The sequence below is a fragment of the Physeter macrocephalus genome, chromosome 13, assembly GCF_002837175.3.
Source record: "Physeter macrocephalus isolate SW-GA chromosome 13, ASM283717v5, whole genome shotgun sequence".
Lineage (NCBI taxonomy): Eukaryota > Metazoa > Chordata > Mammalia > Artiodactyla > Physeteridae > Physeter > Physeter macrocephalus.
The window spans coordinates 8,019,300-8,033,679 of NC_041226.1; the positions used below are offsets into that span (position 1 = coordinate 8,019,300).

General features: G+C 47.9%; 1 protein-coding gene and 1 pseudogene across 1 annotated transcript in view; one reads left to right on the plus strand and one right to left on the minus strand.

Annotated features, from left to right (window-relative positions):
• Nucleotides 1-300: 300 nt before the first annotated feature.
• The window catches only part of MEDAG (mesenteric estrogen dependent adipogenesis), a 21,463-nt gene continuing 7,383 nt past the window's right edge, over nucleotides 301-14,380 (plus strand). Inside the window, exons 1-3 of the mRNA XM_024126000.2 lie at nucleotides 301-682; nucleotides 10,761-10,870; nucleotides 13,640-13,752. Coding sequence (XP_023981768.1) covers nucleotides 405-682; nucleotides 10,761-10,870; nucleotides 13,640-13,752 — 501 coding nt within the window. The 5' untranslated portion in view covers nucleotides 301-404. The remainder of the gene's footprint in view (nucleotides 683-10,760; nucleotides 10,871-13,639; nucleotides 13,753-14,380) is intronic.
• LOC114487491 (60S ribosomal protein L30-like) lies at nucleotides 1,693-4,013 on the minus strand (annotated as a pseudogene).

A 14,380-nucleotide genomic window follows, 5' to 3' on the forward strand; every position in this document is an offset into this window, starting at 1 on the left:
CACTCCGGCAGTGTCCCCCACCGGCAGCGTGTCCCCCTCCCCCCCAGGCAGTGTCCAGGCAGGGGCGGGCCCAGCCCCAGGCGTGGAGCATCGCCCCCCAGGGGGATGAGTAACCCTTGGCTGCGAGCGGGCGCAGCCAGGCGGGAGCGTGCCAAGTCCTGAGATGCCGGGACGCGCCCGGAGCGTCTGGGGTCGTGCCCGCGGGCCGGGAGGGGCGCGGGGCGGATAAAAGGGCCGCGCGGCGCCCGGGCCGCTTTCTCCGCGCGGTGGCTGCAGAGCTTCGCTCCTCGCCGGCGGGCAGGCGGCCGGGCAGCACCTGAGCGGCGACCCGGGCGCGGAGCCGACCGAGTCGGGGCGCCCGGCCCCTGTCGGGGACCATCGACGGCAGGAGCGCGGGCCGGGCCATGGCGGGGGTGGAGAGCGCGCCGGCGGCCAGGCCGAGCCTGACCTCCATCTCGTCGGGGGAGCTGCGCAGCCTGTGGACGTGCGACTGCGAGCTGGCCCTGCTGCCCCTGGCCCAGCTGCTGCGCCTGCAGCCCGGCTCCTTCCAGCTGCGCGGCGACCAGCTGGTGGTCCCCGGCCCCGCGGAGCCCGCGGCCACGCGCGGGGGCTTCAACGTCTTCAGCGACGGCCTCGTGCGCCTCGACGGACAGCTCTACCGCCTCAGCAGCTACATCAGGAGGTGGGTGGGCCCGCCGCCTGGTCCCCGCCGAGGCCTGCACCCCGCTGCTCCTCCGGGTCCTCTGGCCTCACTTCCTGAGATCCAGCCTGGATCGCCTCCTTCATCACCCTTTTAGATTTTTCTCATTGCTAACGTGACTCGGAGGTGCAAAGCTCCCCGCACAACACCTCCCCCGCCCCGGCCCGCCCCCGGCCCGCCCCCGGCCCTGGCTTTCTCTGCCCTTGTCACTGACATTCTGCAGCTGTCCAAGCTGCCCCGGGAGGGCATCAGGGCAGGCGCCTGAGGGAGAGCAGGGTGGGGAGTGCGTGAACTGGCGGATGATTCTTCCTTCTGGCTCCTTAACTGGATCAAATGAGCTCAAACTGGGGGCACACCCTTTGGGGATGTTTGCTAAGCAGAGACTCACACCCTGGCTTTAGACTTGGGGGAAGGGAAGGGGAGAGGATGTTCTCTTCTGCGCCCTAGGAGCTTTATCCAGTGAGGAGAGCCGGGGAGAAGCGTGCAGAAGTGTAAAGTTTCCCATCTTTGGCCTCAGTGAGTTTTCGGAAAATAAATCAATAAACGGTGGCTGAGAAGGGACCAAAGACCCGTGAAGTCCACCCCAGGGCCGCCGAGGCTGTCGAGTGGGCAGTTCAGTTCTGGGAAAATGAGAGGGATAAGTGTGGCTTCCAGGATCCGGGGACAGAGCTTGGGCCAAACCGAATTTGATGGAGGGCCACAGGATGCTTAACTGTGGTGGCCAAAGTGCCTGAAGCACTTCCTAGCAGACTGGAAGCCAGCAGGGATGTAGTGTATCGGAAGCAGGCTTTGATGGGGTAAAGGAGGAGGGAGCTTCACTGCATTCTGTGCCTCTTGCTCCCAGAGGTCACCCTGTGACCAGAGGTCACAGAGGTCATGGGGCCGGGGGTGGGGGGCGGGTGGTGGTGCTTATATTTGTGTTGCAGAGCTGAGTGCTGGGAAGCGGGCAGCGCAGTCTAGAGGTTGGTTCAGAGGTGGGGAAGCTGGCCAGCTATTAAGATAGAAAGCCTTTGCTCAGGGGAAAGACAAGGGCCGGGGTCACCCTGTTGGTGCGATGGAGCCAAGAGGGGGAAGCACACAAAATGAGATGTTTAAAATACCTTCTTCAAAGCTGCTGGGGAAAACCTTGCTTTTCCACACAAAGATAGTGAGGGCTTTGAGGGCCTGCAAAACCATTCCCAGCAAGAATTTCTCCCTTTCTTAGTGAATTGAAAATTCCAAGCCATAAGCAGGGGACGGTGGGAGGAACTGAGTTAGAAATGGGATTTGCAAAGATGTTAAAAGAAGATAACCATTGTATTAACAGAGTATGAAAAATAAAAATGTCCAAAATTAATTGAAGCTATAGGTTAGGCTTTGACAGAGTCCGCTCTCCCAGTCTCAGCAAACAATGCTGCAAAGCTTAAAATGGTTTTGAAGTCTGGTTGTTCAACTCTTGCTTTGAACACCTCCTCCCCGAAGGCAAATTAAACAGCAGTGTTCCCCTGGCAGTTTAGAGTCCAGAATAAACAATGACCAGGTGACACAGACCAGGGTGCAAACAGGAATCAGCAAATACAAGGTTCTCGTTGTCTAAGCAATCGTGTGAGGGCTTTTGTACCCTGGGAGTACCAAGGCGCCCCTGAGAATAATTGGGGAGATGGAAGGAACAACCTGTCTTCCTCTCAGGGAACATACTATGCAAGCGGAGCAGCGTCTTATACCTGGGTGTACAATCCTGAAGGACGACTGGGAGGGAACCTGGTCTGAATGGGGAAAGCCTTCTAGAAAGAGGGGGAAGATGGCTGTGGACAGCAGTGAGAGGTTTTGCTCTCATGGATCAGGAGTGGGGTGCAGAGTTGAATACAGATGTCTGAAGTTGCTGCTTCTCAAACTGACACAGATTTACCCAGTTGTCTTTGGTCTGGAGATAGCATACAACTTCCTCTCTCAAAATAGTGCTCAAAAAGCGGTACTTCATTTCTTTCTTTCTCTCTTCCGTCCTTCCTCTCTCTTTCTCTCTCTCTCTCTCTCTCTCCCTCCCTTCCTTCCTTCAATAAGCTCTAGCCAGTTTAGCTGAAGAAGAATTTTACATGGGTTCCTTTTTACCAGTCAGTTCTGGCACACTTCTAAAGACCCCAGAAGCACGTGGCTCAGTGACAGCCCCTTGCATACTCTGTAGTATTTCTTTCAGCCTTTACCCAATTCAGTGTCATTGCCCCTGTGGTCCTGGACACCGGTTTTGGCCGACGTGGCATATTTCCTCGAGGTCAGGCAGTTATTGGCGAGGATGGCCACTTTTGTTTTGCCTTCCTAGTCTATCATCTTCAGAGTCACCTTGTACCCCACCATGTACTTTCCACTTTTTATAACACCTTGGGGCCTAGAGGTGATGGACTCCGGTGGCTTTTTTGTCTTCTTTGTGGCCCATATTCCTGCCTTAGGTGTGGGATGGTCCCCAACCAAGAGTAGCCGCCGCGATGGCTGGAGAGTAAGAAACACAGAGTGGTGATTCTTAATCATTTTGGACCATCAAGCTTTTGAGAATCGTAGGTAGACCTTCTCCCCAGAAAGGTCGAGATACACCTAATGTTGCTGACCAAGCAGGTAGTTTATGAGATGCTTGGATCCAGGTTAAGAATCCTTCCTCTTTACTTAGTTTTTTTGGTTTTCTTTTAATCATTCAACAAATATTTTGGTGTGGGATAAGCCCACAGGATAAGCAGGATTTCTTTGCGTGGCCTCAGAAGTGTGTGCTGAGGTCCTTTCCCAGAGAACCCCAAGAAGCTAAGAGCTACTGACCCTGACATTCATACGATTCACCTGCTCAGAGAGTAAGAGGAGGTTTCAGTGGTTCTACTTATTCTGGTTTGTTTTGTAATACTGGAACATTTTCCTAAATATGTACCTGCTAAATAAGCCTCAGGAAAACAAGGGTGATGGGAAGGTCTAGTGATGGCACCCAGTCCTGAGAGCCTGCTTTAAAATTCTTTGTCCCCCTGTCGGGCATTTATGGCAAGATCTTTACTGCTATTTTTTTCTTTCAAGCTCAGGATTCCCACCCAAGTTACAAAGGAAACTTGCTCAGGGTTCCGGGTGCAAATTACCATTAACTACCACACACACACACACACACACACACACACACACCCTTACCTTTTTTCCTATAATGCAGCCTTTTAGTGGGATGTAATGGCAAACATTTGACAAAGAGGAGCTCTAATTCCCTGTTTTCAGTGGTCCTCTAGCATGAAAGAGGCTGCTTGGAAAAAAGAAAATAAAATTTTTTTAAAAAGAAGCTCCTTGGGTAATAAAAATAAGAACAATAATAATGGTGGCCACTAATGCTTACTTGGGTACCAGCAATGGGTGCAAAGTATTTCACAGCTATTATCTCACAAAAGCTGACAAAGTCGGCACCATTGTCTGTTTCCCTTTGTTACAGATGAGAAAATTAGGACTCAGAGAGATTAAATAATTTCCCTGGGTGAGCTGCTGGTGAGCTGAGGGACCGGGGCCTCTCCACAGCGTTAGCTAACAATACAGCCCACCCCGTCAGCAAACTGCCTCGAACCTGGAGTAATTCTGGCTTCCTATAGGCCGCAGCGGCTTTCTTATAGATTTCCGGAACCTCAAATTGATAACTGGAATGACGTCAGCCAGTACACATCTTATATAATCAGCCTAAAAGAGAAAGTAAGTCCAGTGGTTTGAAGGAAGCCACTTAAAGCAGTGCTGTGACCTGCTTCTGCCCAGATCTGACCAGCTGTTAGCTGGGTGACAGTCACACCTACCTCGAGATCAGCTGCCTGGGGCAGGGGGCACAGGGGAGGAGAGTCAGGGTTGGATCATACTTAGATTTTCACTGGGGGGCGGTGCTTGGGCTCTGGGTCTGTGACCCCGGCCACCTGTCAGAAACATCCCTGTAGGCAGCCCGGCCACCCTTGCTGTTGCCCTCAGCAAGCTCCCGACCTGTCCTCTGCTTTGGTCCCCATGTCTGAGTCTTGGATTTGATGACCTGCCCAGGACAGCAGCCCCTAAACAGGACTCATAGTGATATTGATGAAGTCATAATCTCTCACGTGTCGAGCTATGATTTTTACGGGATTCAGTTCGGAGTAAGTGTGGACAAGCATGAGTGCCAGGACCAGGCTGCCTTGGTTTGAATTCCTAATTCTGCCGCTTACTAGCTGAGTGACTGGGGAAAGTTACTTAATCTCTGTGACTCAGTCTTCTCAGCTGTAAAATGGGAATAATAGTGCCAACAACCTTATAGGGTTGTTGTTCACAATTAAAATGTATGAAGTTCTCAAAACAGTCATTGGTACGTATTCATCATGGGACAAATGTCAGCTTATCTACCTACCAAGCAACCCCAACGCCAAGTGCTTCACACACACTATTTAGTCTTTCAGCCGCCTCATGGGGTACCTCTTATCAGCCAGATTTTACAGGTGAGGAAGTACATCTCAACAAGGTTAAGAAACTTGCTGAAGTCACAGAGACAGGAATCAAACCCCAATCGGGTGATTCAAAACAAAGGGCACTAGCCTGTGCTGCCTTCTTCCTCGGGAGACTTGCTTTGCCCTTCCAGCTACACTCCGGTCCTTGCAAATGCCTGCCTGTGGGCCCGGATGCCTCCACTTGCAGTCTGCAAGGCTTAGCTAAACCAAGCCTCCCCCCGGGGTCCCCATGTCCCTCCTGCTTCTGCCCTCCCATTGGCAGTCTGTTTGGCCCCATGGAACAATCCCTCCTCTGTTCCTGTCCCAGCTCAGTAAGTGGTTCTAGCTCCACGCCCCTTGGCTTTGCTCCTTCTTATTTACATGACTAGGACATAGCCCTGTGGACGCCTGAGCGCAGAGAACTGTGCATTCCTCTGGCATGTGTGTGTTTGAATGATTAACTCGTTTGTATGCCTCTGAAAAACAGGGACCGTGGCTTAGACCAGTGCTTCTCAAACTTTAAAGAAGCTTGTAGGTCTCCTGAGGATCTTGTGAAAATACAGATTTTCGATCAAATACATTCGGAGAGGGACCCAGGATTCTGCAGGTTTGCAAAAGCTCCCCCGTGATATCAGTACTGTTGGTCCAATGATCAGACTTTAAGCAGCAAGGCCTTAGATGTGTATCATTTCATATAGAAATGATACATTTTCTTAGCTGTCTCCCCAGTAGACTATATGCTTCTGGAAAGTGGGACTGTTTCTTTCTTCATTTTGTATCCCCAGTGCCCAGCACATAGTAGGTGCTCAGTAAATGTTTCTTGCACGAAGGAATGAATGAATGAACACGTGTATTGTTGATTAGAGTTACAGACGTTAGAGTGATAAATCTGAAATTTTTGCTTATTTAACTAGAGTTGGGGCAGAAGAAGGAGGTGAGGGCGTGAACAGAAGGAATTGTTTAAATGTGTAGGGAAGGCTTTGCATAAAACTAACAAGTGAACGCTGGAAAGAATGTCCCTGTAAGCTTTTGCTTAGTCACAGCAAAGGATTGTGGAAGCTGTTAGCAATTTCTGGCCCTTTTACACAAGGACCATTCCAATATATTTCTCTTTTTATCTGCTCCTTCCTCCATACTTTAAAAAATGAACACACATACACACACACACACACAGAGATGGGAGCCGTGTGTTTGAATTCCTATTTGTCTTTGAGCATTCAATTATCAGGGGCCAGGGAAATTTGGAGCAGCTTTTCAAATCATGCTAAAGATGATGTAAAATTTGAAGAAAACTCTGGAGAAGGGTTGGCATCTTAGAGGGTGGGTGATCTTTCAGCTACTCCTGATTTGCTAGAAGCAAAAATTCAATGTTCTATCTTGGTCCCATCTTTCAGGTGTTGCCTTCGTTAAGCTGCTCCCTCTAGCCTTCCAAACTGAAAAGATGAGGAAAGAAATTGGAGCAAGGAAAGAGAAACCCCTACTTATTTTTCAGATATTCATATAGTCCTCCTTTCCTGGTAACTCAAATGAACACAGCCCTGGTTGTGTGTCAGAAGCTTACAGAACTTCACCCTAGGGCCAGCGGAGTTGGCCAGAATTAAAGACACTAATAATGTTTGTTGAGCATCTACTATGGGCCCAAGTACGCATGTCTATGTGACTGGCACTGCATTACATCATCAAATGGAAGGCAATACTGTTATATCCCTTTTACAGATGAGGGAATGGGTTCAGTGGGTTAAGTAACTCACTGAAGGTCATAATGAGGTGTGGCTCTGGGACTGAGTTCACACAGCCAGTCAATTAGAACGTGAATTAAATCTTCTTATTTCGAATCACTATGCTTCTTATCACATTGTTCTGCCTTTCAATCTTTGGATTAAAGCCAGGCGTAGAAAGTTCCAGCCTAGCAGCATTTTGGGGCCAGGATAAAAGCAATGAAGAAATGAGAGTTTAAAGGAACTATCTTAAACTGTTTGCTTCTCATCCCTAATGATAACTTGAGCGAATAGAATAAATATCCAGGACACAGAAGCAATATTTGCATGAGTAATTCATAAATATGCATGATTGAAGATGAGATAACTGGTCCCTGAGGCCGTCTGGTCAGGCTCATCTTAAAACAAAACCGGTGGTTGAATGTCAGGTACTTAAAGACCTGTGAGATTTAGCAACTAGGTCCTCAATCTTTGCACTTTAGTGATTTCATATCCAAATTTCATGCCAGTGAATTCCAAAGGGATGCTCGCATGTATTTATCCCGCTGCAGTTTTGAGGTGTTTAACGATTGGACCTAACTGGGAGGCTGGGGATGGATGAATTAAGGAAGTAGTTCTTATTTGTGACCTGGTTTAAACAGAGAGTTAAGTAGGGATCTTGCCACAATCTCTTGTCTGTAAATTGTGTTATCAGAGCTCTCGCGTGAGCAGCCTTTTCCCACATCTGTGGTACAGTGATAACTGGCGATGCTCTGTGATGATGTTTACAGCCCCGTTAAGCTCCTAAAAGTGCCTCTAAATCATCAAAGGAGGATTAAATTATGTTAAGCATAGTCTTATGATTCAGGATATCTTATTAAATTCAGACTCCAAAAGAGGTGACTCATGGATGGGTTATGCATTAAACTCAATATGTAACTCTCCAGAAGATGCCCCCTTTCCCCTCCCCCGCCCAGTCTCCCTTCTCTGATCAGGCCAAATAACAGCTCTCTGAGCCCTATAGCAGTCCAAAAAGCCTTCCACAGAATTTGGTGGAAAACTGATGATTTTTCCAACCAGTGATCATTTCCAAGTTGAGATTTTTATCTTTCTCCTGCCAGTGATACCTCCAATGAGATGTCAGTCGATTTTGTAGGCAGAGGCAAGTATTGCACTGTCATTTGGGTCATCAGAATAGGATTCAAAACTGCAGATTTTCTGGGTGTCCTATACACACACATGCACCATGTCCATGCCCTAGAGAGTGACAGTCAGACCATGGATATTGAGAAAGCAGAGCAATCGCTTTGAGGGAAATATTAAGTGCTTAAATGACTATAAATTAACTCCATGATACCCAAGGTGGGAGAATGTGAAAATTGCTTTGGATGGATCACAGGTGGTACCCGACCCCCAGCCAGCATCATGCATCTATCTCTTTGAGGTTTAGTCCAATCAGACTTGCCCTTTTCTTCTTTTGCTAAAGGCGCTTCTTCCTGCTTTCTCCCCCTGCTCCTCCCCACACCCCCCCTGCAACCACAGGCCTCACGGGCCGGCCTCTCCTCTACCACCGCCCAGGTCTCTCTGCCTACCTGGGCCAGGTCCTTGACAGCCGAATAGATGGGTGGCGGAAGGGTGGGGCGCACAAGGGACCCCTGTACTGCCACCCTGCTACCCCATCCCCACTTCCTGGGCCCTGAGCTCCTCAGATGTGCAAGGCACATGTCAGCACACCATCCGGTGCTTAGTGAATGCTGCTGAATGAATGAATGAGAGTGAGTGAACCCAGCACATCGCGGTTCCCTTTCTCCTTCCTTCTCCTTCGCTTCCTTTCTCCAGTACCTTTCGGCAGTTGGTCAGTTGGGACAAAGAAGAACAGGAAAATTCTCCCCTCTGCTGATGTGGGACACAGTGCCACTCCCGCCAGGTCCCCCTTTACCCCATCCTCACAGTGCACTGTTCTGCCCAGAGGAGGATGGGGGTAGGGGAGGCACGGAGGGAGGGAGAACCATAGGGAATCCCTGGTCTGCGTCTGCATTATCATACCCAGTCCATTCCACTGCTAACCCCCTTCTCCATTCCCACCCTCCTCTCCCCTCGCGCCCACACCCCTGAACAGCGACACCTGCACCCACTCTCCTTCCCTGGGTGCACCGGCCTCTGTCCCCCTCCCCACCGCAGGACCAGCCCCCTAACTACCCACGTGCCCAGGGATGAGAGATGGACGCTATATTAAAAGCCTGGTGAAATAGAAGGCAGGAAGCATTTTAGATGCTCCATCGGGGGTCAGGTTTTAAAAGCTCTCAAAATCAGATCTGACATTTGTTTCTTTTTTTTCTTAGATTCCATATATATGGGTAAGCTGGGACGAAGTTGAGAGAGTGGCATGGACATAGACACACTACCAAATGTAAAATAGCTAGCTAGTGGGAAGCAGCCGCATGGCACAGGGAGATCAGCTCGGTGCTTTGTGACCACCTAGAGGGGTGGGATAGGGAGGGAGGGAGGGAGGGAGATGCAAGAGGGAGGGGATATGGGAACATATGTGTATGTATAGCTGATTCACTTTGTTATAAAGCAGAAACTAACACACCATTGTAAAGCAATTATACTCCAATAAAGATGTTAAAAAAAAAAATCAGATCTGACAATCCAAGGAAAAAGGATAATGACACAGATTTCTAAGAAACCAAGCTGGAGGCAGACAGTGGAAGCTGTGTTTTCCTGACTCGGGGGGTGGATATTCTCCCACCGCTCTTGACCCAGGCCTGGGTCCCCGTCTTGTGCTCCGGCCCCTCTAAATGGGCTGTGGGAAGAGGACGAAGGGGAAGGAGGCTGAGGGGACTTTGCGGCCAGAGCTCTCCGCTGCGGACGCTGTCCCAGGGCTCTTATTTTCATGTCAGGCTCTGGAAGGACAAGAAGCCACAAAGAAACGGGGGAGCCGTCTCTGCCGGGGACTAGATGTCAGAAGCCAACATGCGGCCCTTTAGCAAAAGCAGCCCATTCAGTCCATGCAGACCTTGCTGTAGTGCCCGTGAGTGGGGAAGCCGCTGTGTCCTGAAGAGGGACTGGGGTATCCGCATCCCCCAGCATGCCGGATGCCACTCCGCCTGGCCGTGTCCACGCCGCTTCTGAGCTTGGGTCTGGTTAGAAAATTAGCCGTCTTCTTGAAGGAAGCCAATGTGCACTTTCATCTGTCTTTTTAAAAAATCAGCCATGCAGGTAGAGACACAGAAAGGCTGCTTGGAAAATGTGCAGAGGAGGGAGAGAAAGTTGACATATTAGAGGACAGAGTCAAAAAGCAAAAAGATCTTCCTGGGCTGGAATAATGAACTGAAACCAAGGAGGCTAAATGTAATAGGGCCCCGGGCAGAAATCCAACATTAGTTTTGTTTTGTTTTTTTTTTTTTAAATTGCACAAGCTCACAATCAGGGAGATGTGAATTGGTTCATATGCATATTGGTTGATTGTCTAATCAATGGAGCCATCTGGGTTTATCCTGGATTAGAGAAGGAGAGGAAAATTTCAGACCCACCAGTGAGGATGACTACACTGGAGAAGACCCAGAAAATTCCACTTATTGAGTATAATTCATTCTCAACCCAGAGAGACATAGGGCTCCGGTAGCTTCAAATGAACGCTTACAGCCCAAAGATAGAAGGTACGAGTCATCATCTGGTACAGGCTGCCCTTGAGGGCCAGGCATTGGTGCCAGGTACCCCCAGGACCAGGGCCACCTTTAGTTTGCATGCTGATCTGTCAGCTGATCGGGGGAGGGGATTTATTTATTTGGTACAAGATATGGTTGCCTCCCAAAGGACACTTTAGGGGACTTCCCTCAGAGGGTCTGAGGTTGTAGTAGGCACCTGTCCAGTACATCCCCTTCCTGACCTCGATGGGAAGGTACATCGCACTTGTACTCATCTCTTCTTTTTTCATAGATATGTGGAACTGACCAACTACTGCGCTTATAAAGACTACCGGGAAACTATACTGAGCAAACCAATGCTATTCTTTATTAATGTACAGACCAAAAAGGACTCCTCGAAAGGTAGGTATGTAAATGTTTGGGTTTGGTTCTGCCTTGCTGGGCTGCGGACTGTAGCCTGCTGATGAGGTAGAAGTTGGGCGTGGAGAGAGCAGGGCGGATGTCAGCTTGTGCAAGGCTGGAAGCGTGGTGTGTGAGGCCATGAGCACAGCACAAGCCTGCAGAGCAAACCTCTAAGTGATCCTACGGCAGAAGCCATCTGTCTCTGAGTCTTATTTCATACTTCCTGTCTGAGCAGGAAGTGATCTCTGAGCCTGCAGGGGTTGCAAAAATGACCAGAGTGGTGAAGATGATGATATATAATATTGCCTACCATGTATCAAGCAGTTCTGTCAGGCAGGTGCTAATGTGAATAATTGGCCAGCAGCCCAGTAGGGCAGATCATCCAAGGGAGACCATTTCTGAGCATGAAAGCAGAAACTGTGATAAGTATGCTGGGGTAAAGGTGTAAACTAGAACTGACTCAGGCATAACTAGGATGCCTGGCCATCCTGCCTATGCGGTACTTATCCCATCCCCATTTTATAGATGAGAAAACTAAGGTAAAGAAAATAAATGCTTCTGTAGATGCTTTTATGTTTCATGCTCTGGCCTTTGAATTTCAATTTTAGAGATATCTCTTTATTGTTTCTTCCAGGAAATCAGACTGATAACAGCTATATTAACTCAAATTCCAATATGAAAATATCTCAATTTTCCCTTCTTCCTCCCGCTCAGTGATATATGGGGAAAGTCACGGGCATAAGTTCTGTAATAGCGGTAGCATTTCTTACACTTATTTCTAAATAATGCTCTTAAAATGAGACCAAGAGAGTAAGAATTGATCTACAAATTCCAAATAGACTTCCTCAAACATGCCCTTCCTCATTCAGATTCGTGGACCTGATTCTCTGCTTGTCTCATTCAGAGTCATTCAGATTCCCTTCTCACTTCATAATTCAAAGTCACAATGTCCTTCTTGGCAGGAGGGGCCGGGAACAGATCACACTGTAACAAGCAATGCTCGTTAGAGCATCCGAGCCCCTGATGTTATTTGGCTTGCTGGTGACCAGAAAGCTGAGAATTCTCTAAGAATGTAATGCACAGATGTATCCAGTATACCACCCGCATTGATCTCTCAGGAGGATTCTTAAGAAAGAATAAGAGACCTCTCCATTTTAACATTTTAATGAACATACAGGGAGTGGTATAAGGAAATATTTGTGGGTGGCCTTGAAAAGATTCACAGTTATGTAATGCTTGTGGAAGGAGGTAGAGAAACCCAGTCCTCATTGGCTGTGAGGAAAGCCATGAAATGAAGAGATTCTGTGACACAAAGCTTAAGATGGTCAAGTTTAAATTATGAAAATTGTGATTAGAGCAACATGTCCAGCCCTGCTGCTATCCTAAACTTGTACTTTTGTGCAAATTTAGAAGAAGCCACCATTAACTCAAGACAATTTACTAATCCTTCCCAGAAGTTTGTCATAATAAATGTACAAGTAGACAATGTGGAAGCGATTGGCATCCTCTAGAATTGTGCAGTGCACAACCTGCCCAACCTGCACAATGGTGGATGGAGGGTGGCGGCCTTAAATATCTAATGAGCCCAAAGGTCTTGGTTTAGTTTATGTGAAAGTTAATTGAAGGTATCAAATAGCTGGCTTGCTTTACTTGCTTATTTATATCTTTTCTCAAAGAGGAAATAAGGTAGTTTCTATCTAAAGTGCCCCCCAAAATAATTTGGGAGAAAGGAAAACAGGGGAAGGAAAAATAAGATGGATAGGTTAATGCAAAGGTTAGTTCAAAATGTATTCCCCAAAGATGTAACACTTGCTCTTGGTGGACCACAGGTTTGATGCTCAAAGCCCGTGTAGAATGTTCAGTTCCCCAAATCACATGATGGCTGTTCCATGGCCTTTAAACAAAGGGGGGCATTCTATGTTATGTGTCTCCCTAGAAAAAGTGCTTGAGTAATGAAGGACATGGAGTTTGATTCCGGGGGCTGGAAAAGTTAAGAGGTTGTTGGTTTGCGGTATTTAAAATTTCCTAGGGAGTAAACAATGACCCCTTTGCTTAGATTAGATAGAACTGGACAGAATTGGATTTAAACCAAACGAAACCGATCAAATAAACAACAAAAAACAACTGCCAGGACACAGACGTGGCATTATTTAAACAATGGGAGGGACATTTCCGCTGGGCTTGTGCTGGGCTGGGGCGTGGAGGAGAACCAATCTCAGATTGCCTTGGTCCTTAGAACGCTAGACTAGCCCTCTGCAGACCGAAAGCCAGGTCTCTGGGGGAGGACAGGGAATGATGAGGGAGGGGGAAGGCAGGGGGCAGCATCCTCCCCTGGACTGATTTTCTGCTTTGTAAGTGAGGAAATGTGGGTGAGAGCCAAGTTGCTGTTTATCCAGCAAGGCGGTGACACAAAAACCAGCCATCTCCAGTTTTCACTTTGGCTCCCATGCTGGCTGCACACAGAGGAGACTCAGTGCTTATCTGTGATAATTATGGACTGGAACTTTCGATTTCTGAGGCAAGAGTGACAAAGTGCAGCCTGGGGGGAGCTGATTTTCTAACCTGTGTTGACAGTATCCTGGAGCTTCCTCATGCCTGCAAATTTATCGGAAACATTTCTGGAAACCTGGTTAGGCTTTGCAGTGAGGGAGCAGCGAGGGAGATTATAAATTAATAAAATCTCCAAATATGGTGGGAATCACTGCTTTGTCAGATCCTAAGAAGTACACATGCACCCTTGTTTTTTGACTTCTACTTCCTAATTTCTAGAAAGAACGTATGCGTTTCTTGTGAACACCAGGCACCCCAAGATAAGAAGACAGATAGAGCAGGGGATGGACATGGTCATTTCCTCAGTGATTGGAGAAAGCTACTGGCTTCAGGTGAGGTTGGCTTGTGTGAACCCAGGGCTGCCAACACACAGAAGAGGGTCTGGGCATGTCAGGCCAGGACTGAGTCCCTAGAGCTTAACTCTAACTTAACTGAATCCAGACCCAGACCTTTTCTTTTGGTTCATTATCACTACCAATAAAATGAACTTAGTTTCTAGCAGCTTCTTAGAAATAGGGTAAGAATAAATATAAATTTGACCACGCAGTTCAAGGTCTTTACACGGAATTTGATGCAAATGCAAAGATTTGTTTAAAAAAAATAAAGGCAACTGACTGAGGGCAGACACCAAAACCAACAGGAACTACGAACCTGCAGCCCGCGAAAAGGAGACCCCACACACAGTAAGTTAAGCAAAATGAGAAGACAGAGAAACACACAGCAGATGAAGGAGCAAGGAAGGAGCAACACACCAGACCAAACAAATGAAGAGGAAATAGGCAGTCTACCTGAGAAAGAATTCAGAGTAATGATAGTAAAGATGATCCAAAATCTTGGAAATAGAATGGAGGAAATAAAAGAAACGTTTAATAAGGACCTAGAAGAACTAAAGAGCAAACAAACAATGATGAACAACACAATAAATGAAATTAAAAATTCTCTAGAAGGAATCAATAGCAG